A 15,760-nucleotide genomic window follows, 5' to 3' on the forward strand; every position below is an offset into this window, starting at 1 on the left:
ATTTCCCCCCTTAATTCAAATTACAACCTCTCACTTTCAGTTATTTGAAATGAAATAATCTCTCAAATATCACTATATCTAAAACAAGCCATAGAAAGTTGGTTGCAATTTCAATTAAATCATCCAGAAACGACAGAACAAACTCAAATACACTAATAGGAGAAAATATATATATTTATTGATATTGTATGTTGTATAGCCTTACTTGTTGGTATCTCAGACGACCAGAACCTTAATAATAATCACCATACTTACTTCACATAGCACCGACATATAGTAGACTACTGACACTCACTCCTATGGAATGGGTATGGGGACTGGACACGCCGGGACCCAGACCCTACTGTTGTCGATCACACATATTAATGTCGCGTTCAGGGTGCTATCAGAGTTATCGGAAATACCTAGTTCCGACTGGGAAGTTTCACTTGAATGACCCTGCAAGTTCGATAAATCCAACTTCACATTCTCGTGGAAAATGGGAAGTTGTAACTCCGACATGTAATACAGCATTCAAGTGCTAGTCGGTACTTGGAAACGGACATTTCTGACTTGCTAACTGGTTGAACGTGTTACAACAAGTATATAATATGATTGACATAACCATAATAGAAAGGCCTTGGAAGTGCCATAAGTGAAAGCCGACATTTCATTATTTTACATTAACCTCTTTAACATGTATTAAATGATTTATGAAGAAAATTGTGTAATTTAGGCTCTACGAAATATAAAATGCATTATGAAGAAAATAGTGTACTGTTGCCTACACGAAAAAGGGGCCTTTCTGACCAAAAGTGCACCAGTATCCCAAAGTATTAAAGTATTAATCGAAATCAAGCATAGAAAACAGCGTTAACATTAATAAGGGTGGCAGGTAGCTTAGTGGGTAAGAGCGTTGTGCCAGTAACCGAAAGGTCGCTGGCTCTAGTCCCCGGGCCGACTAGGTGAAAAATCTGTCGATGTGCCCTTAAGCAAGGCACTTAACCCTAAATGCTCCTGTAAGTCGCTCTGGATAAGAGCGTCTGCTAAATGACTAAAATGTAATAAAACAATTTTTCCCACAAATTAAGTTGCACGTAAATGTGTGTATTTTCTCACAAATTATGTTCAGAAAATCTCAAACAGTACATAGGCATACAACGACAATGTTTGAAACATTATTAAATAAAGTACTCTCGGGTGCTTAGTTACAGGAAAGAAATGCAATTGTTTGTGTGCTACTCTTAAATGAGTTTAAAGGTCAAACCAAGGGAATTGTAGGTTCTGGTAATTCTGTATATCGGCATGTCCCCTTATTAGGCTATTTATTGCATAGATTGTTGACGCTTTTTACTGACAGTGGCTTTAAGTCTATCATTCACATTTGTATCACAACTAATCTCAGATGATCTCCCGAGTGGCGCAGTGGTCTAAGGCACTGCATCACAGTGCTAGCTGTGCCACTAGAGATCCTGGTCCGAATCCAGGCTCTGTCGTAGCCGGCCGTGACCGGGAGACCCATGGGGCGGCGCACAATTGGCCCAGCGTCATCCAGGGTAGGGGAGGGAATGGCCGGCAGGGATGTAGCTCAGTTGGTAGAGCATGGCGTTTGCAACGCCAGGGTTGTGGGTTCGATTCCCACGGGGGGCCAGTATGAAAAATAAAATAATGTATGCACTCACTAACTGTAAGTCGCTCTGGATAAGAGCGTCTGCTAAAAATGTGAATGTAATAGAGATGGTGGGTTGAATACACTTTTGGGTTTTTGTTTGTAAAATGTTTTTGGGATCCTTCTGCCAGTATCTATCTTTCTGCACACTGCGAGCCGCAGGAGATGTTATTGTAAAGTGAAACAGTTTACAATTTCATTTTTTAAGTTGGAGATGAGCGTAGTGACCCACACAAGGCAGTCTAAAAGCTTCAGTTAAACCAATTTCAGCCAGCTGATGAACTTTTATTCTCTGATATCATCTCATCTCTATTTTTGCATGCAGTTTAATGCTGAATGAAGTGTTCAAGCATTAACCTAACCTCGGCAGCCATTCAATGTATGAAACTCTTGACTGACCTCAAAACATGAATTGTTTTTAACCATTTGACTGCAATGAGGTGCCTTCAATGGCGACAAGCTGTAATTTACATTGAGTGACTTTTGAGAATGTCAGCAAATTAATATTTTTTTTATCAATACAATGAAATGTTTTTAAAATGCACATTTTCTGCTAAATGTTTGTTTTCATTTGTTTGCCTGGTTTGTATTCATCATTCTTTCTTCATGAGCTGAAAGTTAACTGGAAAAGGTTTTGGGTTCAACATCGATATGCTTATACATATCAACGTAGTTTCTAACTGAAATAAGACTGTTAACCCCAGTGTTTACTTGTCTTGTTTACGTTTTGGATATGCGATATTTAAAATAATTCCAGATTTGCATTTCTTCTTTTGTTATTATTTCTGTTTTGTACAATAAATACTTTTGAGATCCATTTTGAGAGAAGAGTCAAAATATTTTTTGGTCTGAAATGAAGGCTGCATTTACACAGGAAGCCCAATACTGATATTCTTCATTAATTTGTATTTTGACCGTTCAGATCAGCTCTGAAAAAGATCTGATGTGATTGGTCAAAAGACCAATTAGTGGACAAAAATATCAGAATTGGGCTGCCTGTGTAAATGCATAAATGGTTTCATGCAATGTGAATTGAATTTAATGATTGTACTTGGAGAAACTACTGAATCTAATGTTTAGCCATTTACCCAAACATCAGAAACTACAATGACACAGTTCAACAATAAACAGTTTACCCTCTAATACAGGAGGACAATTCACTCTCCACCAGTCATTGAATAACTGCATGTCACACTTCCACCAAAGAAAACATCAGCTTTCCAGTACTGAACTGTTAATAGATCTTAAACTTGGCCATCTTTTAAATTAATATTAGATTGACCCACAGGACACAGTTTTGTCCTAGCCCAGCACTAATAGTGAGTTGAGTTATTAGTGGCCTCAGGTGGATTCTAGGGTCAATTTAAGGTCAATTGACTGATCAGGAACACCTGGTGTCCTGAAGGTTATAAATCAGCGTTCAGGTGATGTGGAGGCAGGGGGGAAAGGCACACTGATGAAACCATGGCACCAAGAAGGATAAGAAAAATCAGCAATCAGGCAGAAGGACACACAGATGGTCAAATTAGCAAAGAGATGCGCCAAAAGCGAGGGGCGCTTTTTATTCAACAGTTCGAGAAAGAAGGTTTTTAATTTGAAGAAGGCCTAACCCTACCGTCCGTTTTCCATGTTCTTCAAATGAACTGAATTCACTATGTTCTCCCTTTACAGCACAGGACCGTATAAACGAGATGGAGGCAAAATTGGAGCAGACTCTTGCAACAGTAGATCAGGGTTTCAAAGTGGAATTGATGAAAATGCCACCTGCGCTTCAAAAAACCCTGATAATGGATTTAATAAATGGTGCGATTTTCAATTGTATTTTAATAATTTTTTGGAATACATGTATGTTTTTAAGTAAGGGTTGTTTCCACCCTTACTTTCCTAGCGGATGACATTTCGGCAGGTGAAGTCACAATCGCCATAAAGGTAGGATGGAACATTGATTATCCGACTGGCTATAAATGGCTTAGTACTGCCTCCTTGTGGCTTACTGTAGAAATGTCAACATCCAACATATTTTACAGACCGAGTCACCCGAGATTCACCAGCCTCTCACTAGGAAGCTCAGTAAAAAAGGTAATGGTTTATTTCCTCAATTAATTTAAATGCATATAAACTTGTCATTAACGATACATTTCTTACTTCTGTAGTCAAAGTAAGTGAAGGTGCATCGGCTCATAAACGGAAGACTACAACAGAACCATCAAAGGTAGCTCGCAATTCAAAGAGCTTTATTGGCATGGGAAACGTATGTTTACATTGCCAAAGCACGTGAAATAGATAATAAACAGTGTTATAAAGATGTGCAAATGGATAAAGTACAAAAGGGAAAATAAACAGGGGTTGTATTTACAATTGTTTGTTCTTCACTAGTTGCCCTTTTCTTGTGGCAACAGGTCCCAAATCTTGCTGCTGTGATGACACACTGGTATTTCGCCTAATATATGGGAGTTTATCCAAATTTGATTTGTTTTCGAGTTCTTTGTAGGTCTGTAATCTGAGGGAAATGTCTCTCTGGTCATACATTTGGCAGGTTAGGAAGTGCAGGTCAGTTTCCACCTCGTTCTGTGGGCAGTGTGCACAGGCAGACCTGGCTCTCAAGAGAAGACCGGCTATGGCTGCATCTCAATAGCAAGACTATGCTCACTGAGTCTACACATAGTCAAAGCTTTCCTTAATTTTGGTTGTCAGTGGTCAGGTATTCTGCCACTACTCTCTGTTTAGGTCCAAATAGCAGTCCAGTTTGCTGTGTTTTTTTGGTAAAGTCATGCCAATGTGTTAAGTAATTATCATTTTGTTTTCTCACGATTTGGTTGGGTCTAATTGTGTAGCTGTCCTGGGGCTCTGGTCTCTGTGAATCGCTTCCTTTAAGGTAGTTGTAGAATTTTAACGGCTCTTTTCTGTATTTTGATAATTAGCGGGTATCGGCCTAATTCTGCTCTGCATGCATTATTTGGTGTTTTACGTTCTACACCCATGTTTATGCAGAATTCTGCATGCAGTCTCAATTTGGTGTTTGTCCCATTCTGTGAATTCTTGGTTGGTGAGCAGACCCCACAACCATAAAGGGCTGATGTTTAGGCAGCGGTAGGTATAGTTTAGCTCCCACTTTATTTGCATGGCATTAGACCAATGTGTGTTTGGGAACAGACTGGCCATTTCCACATAGAAAATGTACTAAATTGTATTTTTTCTTTTTCTAAAGGGTTCCAAGAAAGCCAGATTACTTGCCAATAGCTCAAGCACTGGAAGCCTACGGTAACTCTCCCTATATATTCATCAGTCCTGGTGAGCAACCGGGTGCTACTCATTTTATTCCAGTCCACCACTCAAACACCTGATTGAACTAATTCAGTAGTGTTAGTTGAAACGCCCTCTTCTGGTTGATTCTGCTCATTTGTTCTTGCAGGTGTGCCACATCCACAAATACAAAAATAACCAAAACTCGTCTTGCCAAAATCAGTGATCAGTCGCCACTGACTGGAACGAAACACGGGTTTGTCTTCACTTATCACAATCCCAGTGCAGTGTAACTGCAGTTCTGCAATTACTGGGTCCAAAATACCAGTTGAGTCGACTGCAGTTACTGCACCTTTACTGCAGTTTCAAAACTGCAATCTTTTAAGGGATATCAGAGTTGATCAAATTAATTCTGTCCTAAATTCTGTTTCTAGATCTGTTTTGCAGTCAGCCAGTGATGACCACCTGTATTGCTCCCTGTCTGGATTGTCTCCACATGTAACAATCCCTACAGCCCATGGAGAGGTAACTTTTCATATTGAGGTTGTTGGGGTTTAAGTTATTTCAAGCAGTCTAAACTAGTCATATATTTTCTCCAAAGACATTGTGCCTCTCGGATGATACTGTTGAAGATGCCGACATTGGGTTACTGGATGACATGGCTATTCTCCAGATGCAGAAGTTGATGGTAAAATGTAATCTGTTGTGAATTTCTCATTTAAAATGGACAATATATCCCCTACAATTAATTGACTAATCTTTCTCATTTAGAAACTGATGGACTACCTTTACAACAAAGTCAAAGCGAATCAGCAATGATACCAAGACATCTAACGTTGATCCACTAATGCCACCTATGCATGTTTTACGTTCAAATTAAAAGTTGTGATTCAATAAATTGTATTTGTATATTCATGTTTACTGGCTGGTGAGCACTATTTAGCCACATGAAGTTGGTTGTTGTGAGCATCCTATTGACTGTTTTGTATCAATGATAGTAAGACTTGATAGTTGGCTATATGAACAAATAACAATATAATGGTCTTCCATTTTAGTCATTTAGCAGACGCTCTTATCCAGAGCAACTTACAGTTAGTGCATACATTTTTTAAATATATATTTTTCATACTGGCCCCCCGTGGGAATCGAACCCACAACCCTGGCGTTGCAAACGCCATGCTCTACCAACTGAGCTACATCCCTGCCGGCCATTCCTTCCCATACCCTGGACGATGCTGGGCCAATTGTGCGCCGCCCCATGGGTCTCCCAGTCACGGCCGGCTACGACAGAGCCTGGATTCGAACCAGGATCTCTAGCACTGCATTGCAGTGCCTTAGACCACTGCGCCACTCGGGAGACCGTCTTGCTAACAGTGCTTGACTTGGGCAAGAGCTCACCAGGGCTGAGTACCAGCAACTAAAATGTTCTACAGCTTGCGCTCCTGTTCCTCTTATAGAAGATTAACTCTAAGGTATTGTGGCGCTCCTGCACATATACCATCGAAGTCGGGTTTATTTAAGCAGTACTCAACTTATTGTGCCTGAATTTCTCACTTTTTGAAAACGCCATGCTCTACCAACTGAGCTACAGAGGGCCTATATACAACTCATGTATACACTGAACAAAAATAAACATGCAACAATTAAAGATTTTACTGAGTTCACATAAAGGAAATCTGTCAATTGAAATAAATTCAATAAACCCTAATCTATGGATTTCACATGACTGGGAATATGTTGGTCAGATACCTTCAAGAAACATTTATGTATAGGGGCGTAGCTCAGGAAATAGAAGTTACAAATGTAACTATGGTTCTACGAATACCTTGTAAACCAGGGTTCTTCAATTCCGGTCCTGGAGGGCCGAAACACCTCTGTTTTTCATCCTCTCCTTCTAATCAGGGGCTAATTCAGACCTGGGACACCAGGTGAGTGCAATTAACTACCAGGTAGAAATAAAAAACAGAAGTGTTTCGGCCCTCCAGGACCGGAATTGAAGAACCCTGTTGTAAACCATCCGTATGATTGAAAGTATGGATTATGACCTCTCCAGAGCGCGAGGGATGAGTAAAGTCACGCCGGTGACGTGACATGGGAGGACGTGCCCACACGGTTCATGTACGGTTTTATGTCAGACCACGCACTGTCTCAGAGAATCTTCTCGCCCAAAAGATTCAGAGTGACAGGAAAGTACTGATGGCCTTCCAGGTATTCATAGAACCATAATTTTTTGTAGGGGTTAGATCAGCTTTAATATTGCAGATAGATTGTAACTTCCATCAATGTAATTATCTGCATCACTTCCAATCCCCCATATGGTTTGTTTTCGCATATAAACTCAGCAAAAAAACAAACATCCTCTCACTGTCAACTGCGTTTATTTTCAGCAAACTTAATGTGTAAATATTTGTATGAGCATAAGATTCAACAACTGAGACATAAACTGAACAAGTTCCACAGACATGTGACTAACAGAAATTGAATAATGTGTCCCTGAACAAAAGTAACAGTCAGTATCCGGTGTGGCCACCAGCTGCATTAAAGTACTGCAGTGCATCTCCTCATGGACTGCACCAGATTTGCCAGTTCTTGCTGTGAGATGTTACCCCACACTTCCACCAAGGCACCTGTATGTTCCCGGACAGTTCTGGGGGGGAATGGCCCTAGCCCTCACCCTCCGATCCAACAGGTCCCAGACGTGCTCAATGGGATTGAGATCCGGGCTCTTCGCTGGCCATGGCAGAACACTGACATTTCTGTCTTGCAGGAAATCACACACAGAACGAGCAGTATGGCTGGTGGCATTGCCATGCTGGAGGGTCATGTCAGGATGAGCCTGCAGGAAGGGTACCACATGAGGGAGGAGGATGTCTTCCCTGTAACGCACAGCGTTGAGATTGCCTGCAATGACAACAAGCGCAGTCAGATGATGCTGTGACACACCGCCCCAGACCATGACGGACCCTCCACCTCGATCCCGCTCCAGAGTACAGGCCTCGGTGTAACGCTCATTCCTTCGACGATAAACGCGAATCCGACCATCACCCCTGGTGAGACAAAACCGCGACTCGTCAGTGAAGAGCACTTTTTGCCAGTCCTGTCTGGCCCAGCGACGGTGGGTTTGTACCCATAGCCAACGTTGTTGCCAGTGATTTATGGTGAGGACCTGCCTTACAACAGGCCTACAAGCCCTCAGTCCAGCCTCTCTCAGCCTATTTTGGACAGTTTGAGCACTGATGGAGGGATTGTGCGTTCCTGGTGTAACTCGGGCAGTTGTTGTTGCCATCCTGTACCTGTCCCGCAGGTGTGATGTTCGGATGTACCGATCCTGTGCAGGTGTTGTTACACGTGGACTGCCACTGCGAGGACGATCAGCTGTCCGTCCTGTCTCCCTGTAGCACTGTCTTAGGCGTCTCACAGTACGGACATTGCAATTTATTGCCCTGGCCACATCTGCAGTCATCATGCCTCCTTGCAGCATGCCTAAGGCACGTTCACGCAGATGAGCAGGGGCCCTGGGCATCTTTCTTTTGGTGTTTTTCAGAGTCAGTAGAAATGTCTGTTTAGTGTCCTAAGTTTTCATAACTGTGACCTTAATTGCCTACCGTCTGTAAGCGGTTAGTGTCTTAACGACCGTTCCACAGATGCATGTTCATAAATTGTTTATGATTCATTGAACAAGCATGGGAAACCGTGTTTAAACCCTTTACAATGAAGATCTGTGAAGTTACTTGGATTTTTACGAATTATCTTTGAAAGACAGGGTCCTGAAAAAGGGACGTTTCTTTTTTTGCTGAGTTTATATATACACATATGTACGGTGGCCGGGAAGTGCAAAGCAACATTACAAAGAATGAAACACTTTTACAAAGCTCGAGACAAATTTACATTTTGGAAAACAAATTTACATTTTGGAAAACAAATTTACATTTTGGAAAACAAATTAACATTTTAGAAAACAAATTTACATTTTAGAAAACAAATTTACATTTTAGAAAACAAATTTACATTTTAGAAAACAAATTAACAAGACGCAAAACACTTTTACCAGTCCCGAAACAAATGTACAAATGACAGATTCTTCACGGAAAAGGAATGTACCACATACCGGAAGTGACACGGAAGTGATGAGCGTGGTCTTTTCGTGTTGTTGTTGTGGAGTTTATGGCGTCAAAGAAGTTTATGGTGACCGCCCGAACATGGACTGCGGCCGAGGGATGTTTTGCCCGTTTTGTGGCAAACACATGAACAGCTTAACGCGGTTTTGCTTTACGTGTGGTCGGTGTTTGGAGTTTTTAAAGGACGCGGACAAGACGGAAACATTGGAAACACAGGGGACGTCTCGACAGCCGGACAGTGCTATGCAAAGTAAGTTTAGCAAAACCAAAACGCTAGCTATCTAAGGACAGTAACGCTAATGATTTTTTGAGCGGCTTCTAACTTTCTGTTTCGGAACTCTGTCCATTTCTGCAGAACAGCCATGCCCATCATACAAACAGTTCATGGAGTACAGAAGCTCGAAATCAAAAGAACGACAGTCTTTTAACTATGGGCCAAAAGGAAGATATAGGCCTAAAGAAAGAAAACACGTCCAGGTAAGGTGTACTGACCGTCCTATACAATTTTGCAATGCTCTATATGTATTTGTGTGTTTGTGTATATTTATTTTACCTATGTATACATTAATTATATCTTTGTTATTTTACTAGATAAACGTAGGATTGATGGTGCCAAATGGAACTGATTTAAAACCTCTAAGAGGGAAAACACTACCGTTATTTACAGACCCAGAGGTAGCAGCACCTGATCTACTGAAACAAGCTGTCCAGAAAATGACAACATTTAACAAGGACATGCACGAAGGACCTTATGTCCTTTTGTATCCAGACTGCTCAGAGGTGGTTCATGTGCCTGGGTCAGAAAGGCCATTCAAATTGGCAGAATATAAAAAGGAAATAGGAAAGGCATATTCCAGGATCACTTTTTTCATTTGCCTAGAAAAACACTATAAAAGAGGTTAGTGGATCTCATGATTCAATATTTTTACATATTTAGATGATGATACCTCAGACTCTGATTCTGAAATTGTCATCACAACAAGGAGCACAGCTGAACTCAATCGTGCTGACACTTTGGTACATCAGTTATTTCTCTTTTTTTAAATATTTATGTATGTTTGTATTTATTCATTTTCATATAATTTATTAATTAGATGTACATTGGATTTTAAGCATAAAATCAATGTCCTGGTCAATATTTTAGTGGAAAAAGGCTTGTTTTGATTATTTTGCAGTAACTATTATACAGTAACACAGACAACCATTCAGCATTGATATATACTGTATGTGGTAATGGAAAAATAATGGAACCTGTTGAAAGTTGTTGATCATTTTATCCGTTTCCTCTCAGGTTTTTGAACCACAAAATCGAAGTACTCCCAAACACAAGCTGGACGATGAAAGGTAGGTGTTGCACACTTGGACACAAAGGAATTTTCACACGTCAATAATAATTCATATTTTGTTGGGCTACAGTGCTTTCACTACCAGGTAAAGTGCAATTTCACCTTTTTTTTTATTTAACTCACAAAACTGATAAAACTACTAGCAGATATTTCACTACTTATTCACATACACATTATACATACATTTATATTGCTGCACATAAGCTCAACGTTGCTACATGCTATCAGCTGTTTCTGTAACTGACTGCGGTGCCCCCTCGCTCCCTACCTAAAGGACCCACAGCTGCCTGTGTGAGCAGAGCTTTACAGAATAAACCCACTGAAATACAGTTGCTCTTGCAGTTGAATAAACAAAAATTAACCAAACCATTAAAAAAAACACGTGAGAATGAAGTGGGGGGTATCCACTGTCCATTCATATGTCCCACATCACTGTCGATCCTGCATAGGTACTATAGGCCTTTACTGAAGTGGCACGGTCATCCAGAACCAACTTAAAGAACTCCAACACGTTTCGGCATCTAGCCTTTGTCAGGGAGTCAAATAGATGTAATGAGAGACACTGGGTTTTTTCTAGTGGTAATCCACCAATAGGAAACATGGGACACACCATATACATAATGTTTACATGATTTGACTATTGTAGGCCTGAAGGACACCTACTGGTTTTAAGATGTCTACAACACCTACTCTAGCCCAGAACACCTTGGACACTAGAAAAGACCCATTGTCTCTCATTTCATCTGTTTGACTCGCTGACGAAGGCTAGATGCAAAAACGCATTAAAGTTCTTTTAAATTGGTTCTGTATGGCTTGGCCACTTACAATACAAGCATTTTAATAGTTAAAAAATAGTCGTTTGAGCTTTATTTTATTTTATAGTGAAGAATTTCCAACACACAGCAATGTAATATGCTTTTGACTATAGCACTCCAGTTTTTTCACTGTACAATAGTTCTTGTATATCTGGAATATCCACAAATGAATTAACTTTTTTGTCATTACAGGGAGGAGACGGACATTGCATTACCTGACATCGTAGCAAACCTGTCTCTTCCTATTGATCATAAAAAAGTCAGCCGGTTTAACATCTCAAGGGATAATGTTTGGGATGGGGCAGTCAGAGGTTTCAAGCGTACAACATATTCTGAAACCTGTGACATGCTGGTGAAATTTACTGATGATACTGGTGTTCTGGAAGAGGGAATTGACACTGGTGGTCCAAGACGAGAGTTTTTAACTCTACTGATGAAACACCTAAAAGACCGGCCCATTTTTGATGGACCAGAAGGACATCGGTTCTTGGTCTACAATGCAAAGGGTATGCATATTGGTTGGATGTGTACTATAGGCTACTAATGGTTGGTTAATGCTCATTGACCATATATATCACATGACATATGCTTGCATATTACAGTATATACAGTAATGCATTGTTTTAATTTTGGAATATGAATTCATTCACAGCTGTTAGGGAGGATGAATACTACTTGGCAGGAAAGATGATTGCTGTGTCAGTTGTGCATGGAGGTCCAGGACCCCATTTCCTGTCAGAAGATCTTGTACATTATCTTGCAGGCCAGCCTTCATTCAAAGCAACAAATAATTTAATAACTGATGAAGAAATAGGGAAAGCTTTGCAAGAGGTGAGAATAGCATAAGGGTATGGTAGGGCAGAGTTTTTCATACTTACTGCAGTGTTTTTGAGACAATGTTTACTTCCTATATCACGTGCGGAATATATTTAATTAATTTATTAGTTTTTGATAGTGTAAGATTACACCTTGCTATGTACGTTATTAAAAAAATAGGCAAGGAGATACAGTGCATACAGTTATTGACTGGGGTGTTTTTGCCCAAGATGTTTTGATGTTTGCTACTGGGCTGTTTTCACTTCCCCCATCTGGCTTGGAACCACTGCCACAAATAGAGTTCCTGGAGGACTCTGCGTTCCCAATGGCAAATACATGTTCAAACTCCTTGAGATTACCACTCCTAGACTCATACACTTTGTTTAAGTCACAAATGGACTTTGGAATTCAAAATAGTCCAGGATTCGGCTGTTTCTAAGCTATATGATGGATGACCCCTAGAGTTAAGACTCTGAAAAAGTTGTTGTTGTTAAAGGTTAGGGTTGGGCATAATTTAGATTTTAACGATTCTGATTCCAATTCCGATTCTTCCTTTTGATTCCGGTTCTTATCGATTCTCGATTCCGATTCTTTGAGTGGTGGAGTTGAAATGGGTCACATGCTTATTTCACAAATAAGAGGAAAGTTTTATTTTGATTCAAAGGTGGGTTGCAGTTTGACGGGGCTTTTTCAATGTAAAATAAAGCCACACTAGAGCACCGCTCACTGTGCTCCATGGCTGCAACACAACAAGCACCTGGCCGCTACAGAAACCAAAACTTGCGCATGTTAAATTTGGAACCAATGATCAGATTTGAAACCCAATCCTCCAAAACGATTCCAATAAAGAAACAATTCCGATGGAATCGTAATTTTTTTAACTATTCCAAGTAGGAATTGGTTCTTGATGCCCAACCCTATTAAAGGTGCACTTTTAAAGTGCAGTTGCCAAAGTTGTTTTTATAATGTTACTGCATGTGAGCATGTTCTTTTCTCACAGTAAACATTTTGAAAATGTTTTAGATCCATTACTCTCAATACTACAAAAGTGTAATAAATACTGATTAATATTTTTGATTAATTTACTTCACACTTAAAAACAATTACGCTTTGGGTGACAGATTCATAAATATTGTGTTCAGACAGACAGCAGTATTCCACCACTACAAAAAACCCTCCCTTTTTGATCATTAGAATATTAGAAAATCATACTGTAATGTTAGTGGTTGCCGCATTAGAATATCATAATGTAATGTTAGTGGTTGCCTCATTAGAATATTAGAATATCATAATGTAAAGTTATTGGTTGCCTCATTAGAATATTAGAAAATCATACTGTAATGTTAGTTGTTGCCTCATTAGAATATTAGAATATCATACTGTAATGTTATTGGTTGCCTCATTAGAATATCATACTGCAATGTTAGTGGTTGCCGCATTAGAATATCATACTGCAATGTTAGTGGTTGCCTCATTAGAATATTAGAAAATCATACTGTAATGTTAGTTGTTGCCTCATTAGAATATTAGAATATCATACTGTAATGTTATTGGTTGCCTCATTATAATATCATACTGCAATGTTAGTGGTTGCCTCGTTAGAATATTAGAAAATCATACTGTAATGTTAGTGGTTGCCGCATTAGAATATCATAATGTAATGTTAGTGGTTGCCTCATTAGAATATTAGAATATCATACTGTAATGTTATTGGTTGCCTCATTAGAATATCATAATGTAATGTTAGTGGTTGCCTCGTTAAAATATTAGAAAATCATACTGTAATGCTAGTGGTTTCCTCATTAGAATATCATAATGTAATGTTAGTGGTTGCCTCATTAGAATATCATATTGTAATGTTAGTGGTTGCCTCATTAGAATATCAAACTGTAATGTTAGTGGTTGCCTCGTTAGAATATTAGAATATCATACTGTAATGTTAGTGGTTGCCGCATTAGAATATTAGAATATCATACTGTAATGTTATTGGTTGCCTCATTAGAATATCATAATGTAATGTTAGTGGTTGCCTCGTTAGAATATTAGAAAATTATACTGTAATGCTAGTGGTTGCCTCAATAGAATATCATAATGTAATGTTAGTGGTTGCCTCATTAGAATATCATACTGTAATGTTAGTGGTTGCCTCATTAGAATATCATAATGTAATGTTAGTGGTTGCCTCGTTAGAATATTAGAAAATCATACTGTAATGTTAGTGGTTGCCGCATTAGAATATCATAATGTAATGTTAGTGGTTGCCTCATTAGAATATTAGAAAATCATACTGTAATGTTAGTGGTTGCCTCATTAGAATATTGCAATGTTGTTGTTCCCAAAGTATGTCAATCCTGATTAGCCAATGGGCTTTCATGATTTTACAGGAGTTTCATAATATTTGTTCAGCGCAAGACGACCAGCCTCGGCTCTCCCACCAAATTCAAAACCAAGGCAGCACTGAACATCAGCTAGCAAGCCTTTTGTTATAAGTTCAGGGCGCGAAATGTCATCAGCAAAGAAAAATAAGGCAGATGTCCTCTTGGACAAAGGAATATCGATTTGTTTTACTGAAGGACCGGTCTGTTTGAGCTCTCTGTTGTAAAACTGTTGTTTGTCGGACATCAAGTGTATTGATGACGTTGCCATAAATACATATCTTTAATATGAGGTATCAAATATTTATCTTAGAGGGAAAACAAATCCTGGTATTCCTCAGCACTAGTAGAACATGACACATTAATGCTCCTCTCACAGCCAAGACTAAGATCACAGTGGAGGGGAAAGCCATGACTAAGATCACAGTGGAGGGGAAAGCCAAGACTAAGATCACAGTGGAGGGGAAAGCCATGACTAAGATCACTGTGGAGGGGAAAGCCAAGACTAAGATCACTGTGGAGGGGAAAGCCATGACTAAGATCACAGTGGAGGGGAAAGCCAAGACTAAGATCACTGTGGAGGGGAAAGCCATGACTAAGATCACTGTGGAGGGGAAAGCCATGACAGCCAAGACTAAGATCACAGTGGAGGGGAAAGCCATGACTAAGATCACTGTGGAGGGGAAAGCCAAGACTAAGATCACTGTGGAGGGGAAAGCCATGACAGCCAAGACTAAGATCACAGTGGAGGGGAAAGCCATGACTAAGATCACTGTGGAGGGGAAAGCCATGACAGCCAAGACTAAGATCACTGTGGAGGGGAAAGCCATGACAGCCAAGACTAAGATCACTGTGGAGGGGAAAGCCATGACAGCCAAGACGAAGATCACTGTGGAGGGGAAAGCCATGACTAAGATCACTGTGGAGGGGAAAGCCATGACAGCCAAGACTAAGATCACAGTGGAGGGGAAAAGCAAAGAAGGCTAGAAGTACTAGATGGGATGCTTGTCAGGTGGGGTAAGTATTAGATGGGAGTAGGGGTGTAACGATTCGTTTTAACAACGATTCGATTTGTATCACGATTCGTGGTTGTCGATACGATTCAAGGACGATATTGGTTCATTTAGAATGATACGATCCGAAACGATTCAGTGACTTGAAATCGATTCAGTAACCTTTTAGCCAAAAATTCAACCAGTGTGACTGAAATAAATACCTGGATACTGGACAGTGCAGGTGAAGTTTCCTAGATTCCTGTTTCTTGTAATGGAATCAGGTATCAATTAATTATGAATATAAATAAACAAGTAAACAACAATGAATGGCAAATGCATTCACATTTTATTTGAATAAAGTGCAAACAACACTTTAGGTTGAATTAACAGGAAGTTAAAATTGT

The 15,760-nt window shown here is 39.8% G+C and overlaps 1 protein-coding gene and 1 long non-coding RNA gene across 2 annotated transcripts; both read left to right on the forward strand.

Moving 5' to 3' along the window:
* Positions 1 to 3,112: 3,112 nt before the first annotated feature.
* On the forward strand, positions 3,113 to 5,838 carry LOC311118670 (borealin-2-like; the record flags this gene model as incomplete). The annotated part of the gene is made up of 10 exons (XM_084193458.1): positions 3,113 to 3,233; positions 3,320 to 3,451; positions 3,537 to 3,577; positions 3,676 to 3,727; positions 3,802 to 3,860; positions 4,857 to 4,909; positions 5,061 to 5,147; positions 5,326 to 5,416; positions 5,493 to 5,579; positions 5,663 to 5,838. 10 exons carry the CDS (start codon positions 3,113 to 3,115, stop codon positions 5,708 to 5,710), a joined length of 771 nt encoding a protein of 256 aa, XP_084049584.1. The 3' UTR covers positions 5,711 to 5,838.
* A 5,381-nt stretch (positions 5,839 to 11,219) lies between these two features.
* On the forward strand, positions 11,220 to 13,160 carry LOC311118663. The gene is made up of 3 exons (XR_014611834.1): positions 11,220 to 11,262; positions 11,363 to 11,676; positions 11,823 to 13,160. It is a non-coding gene; the product is annotated as an uncharacterized lncRNA (long non-coding RNA).
* The last annotated feature ends 2,600 nt before the right edge of the window (positions 13,161 to 15,760 follow it).

This window comes from Coregonus lavaretus, assembly GCF_964263955.1.
Source record: "Coregonus lavaretus genome assembly, contig: HAP1_SCAFFOLD_603, whole genome shotgun sequence".
Taxonomy (NCBI): domain Eukaryota; kingdom Metazoa; phylum Chordata; class Actinopteri; order Salmoniformes; family Salmonidae; genus Coregonus; species Coregonus lavaretus.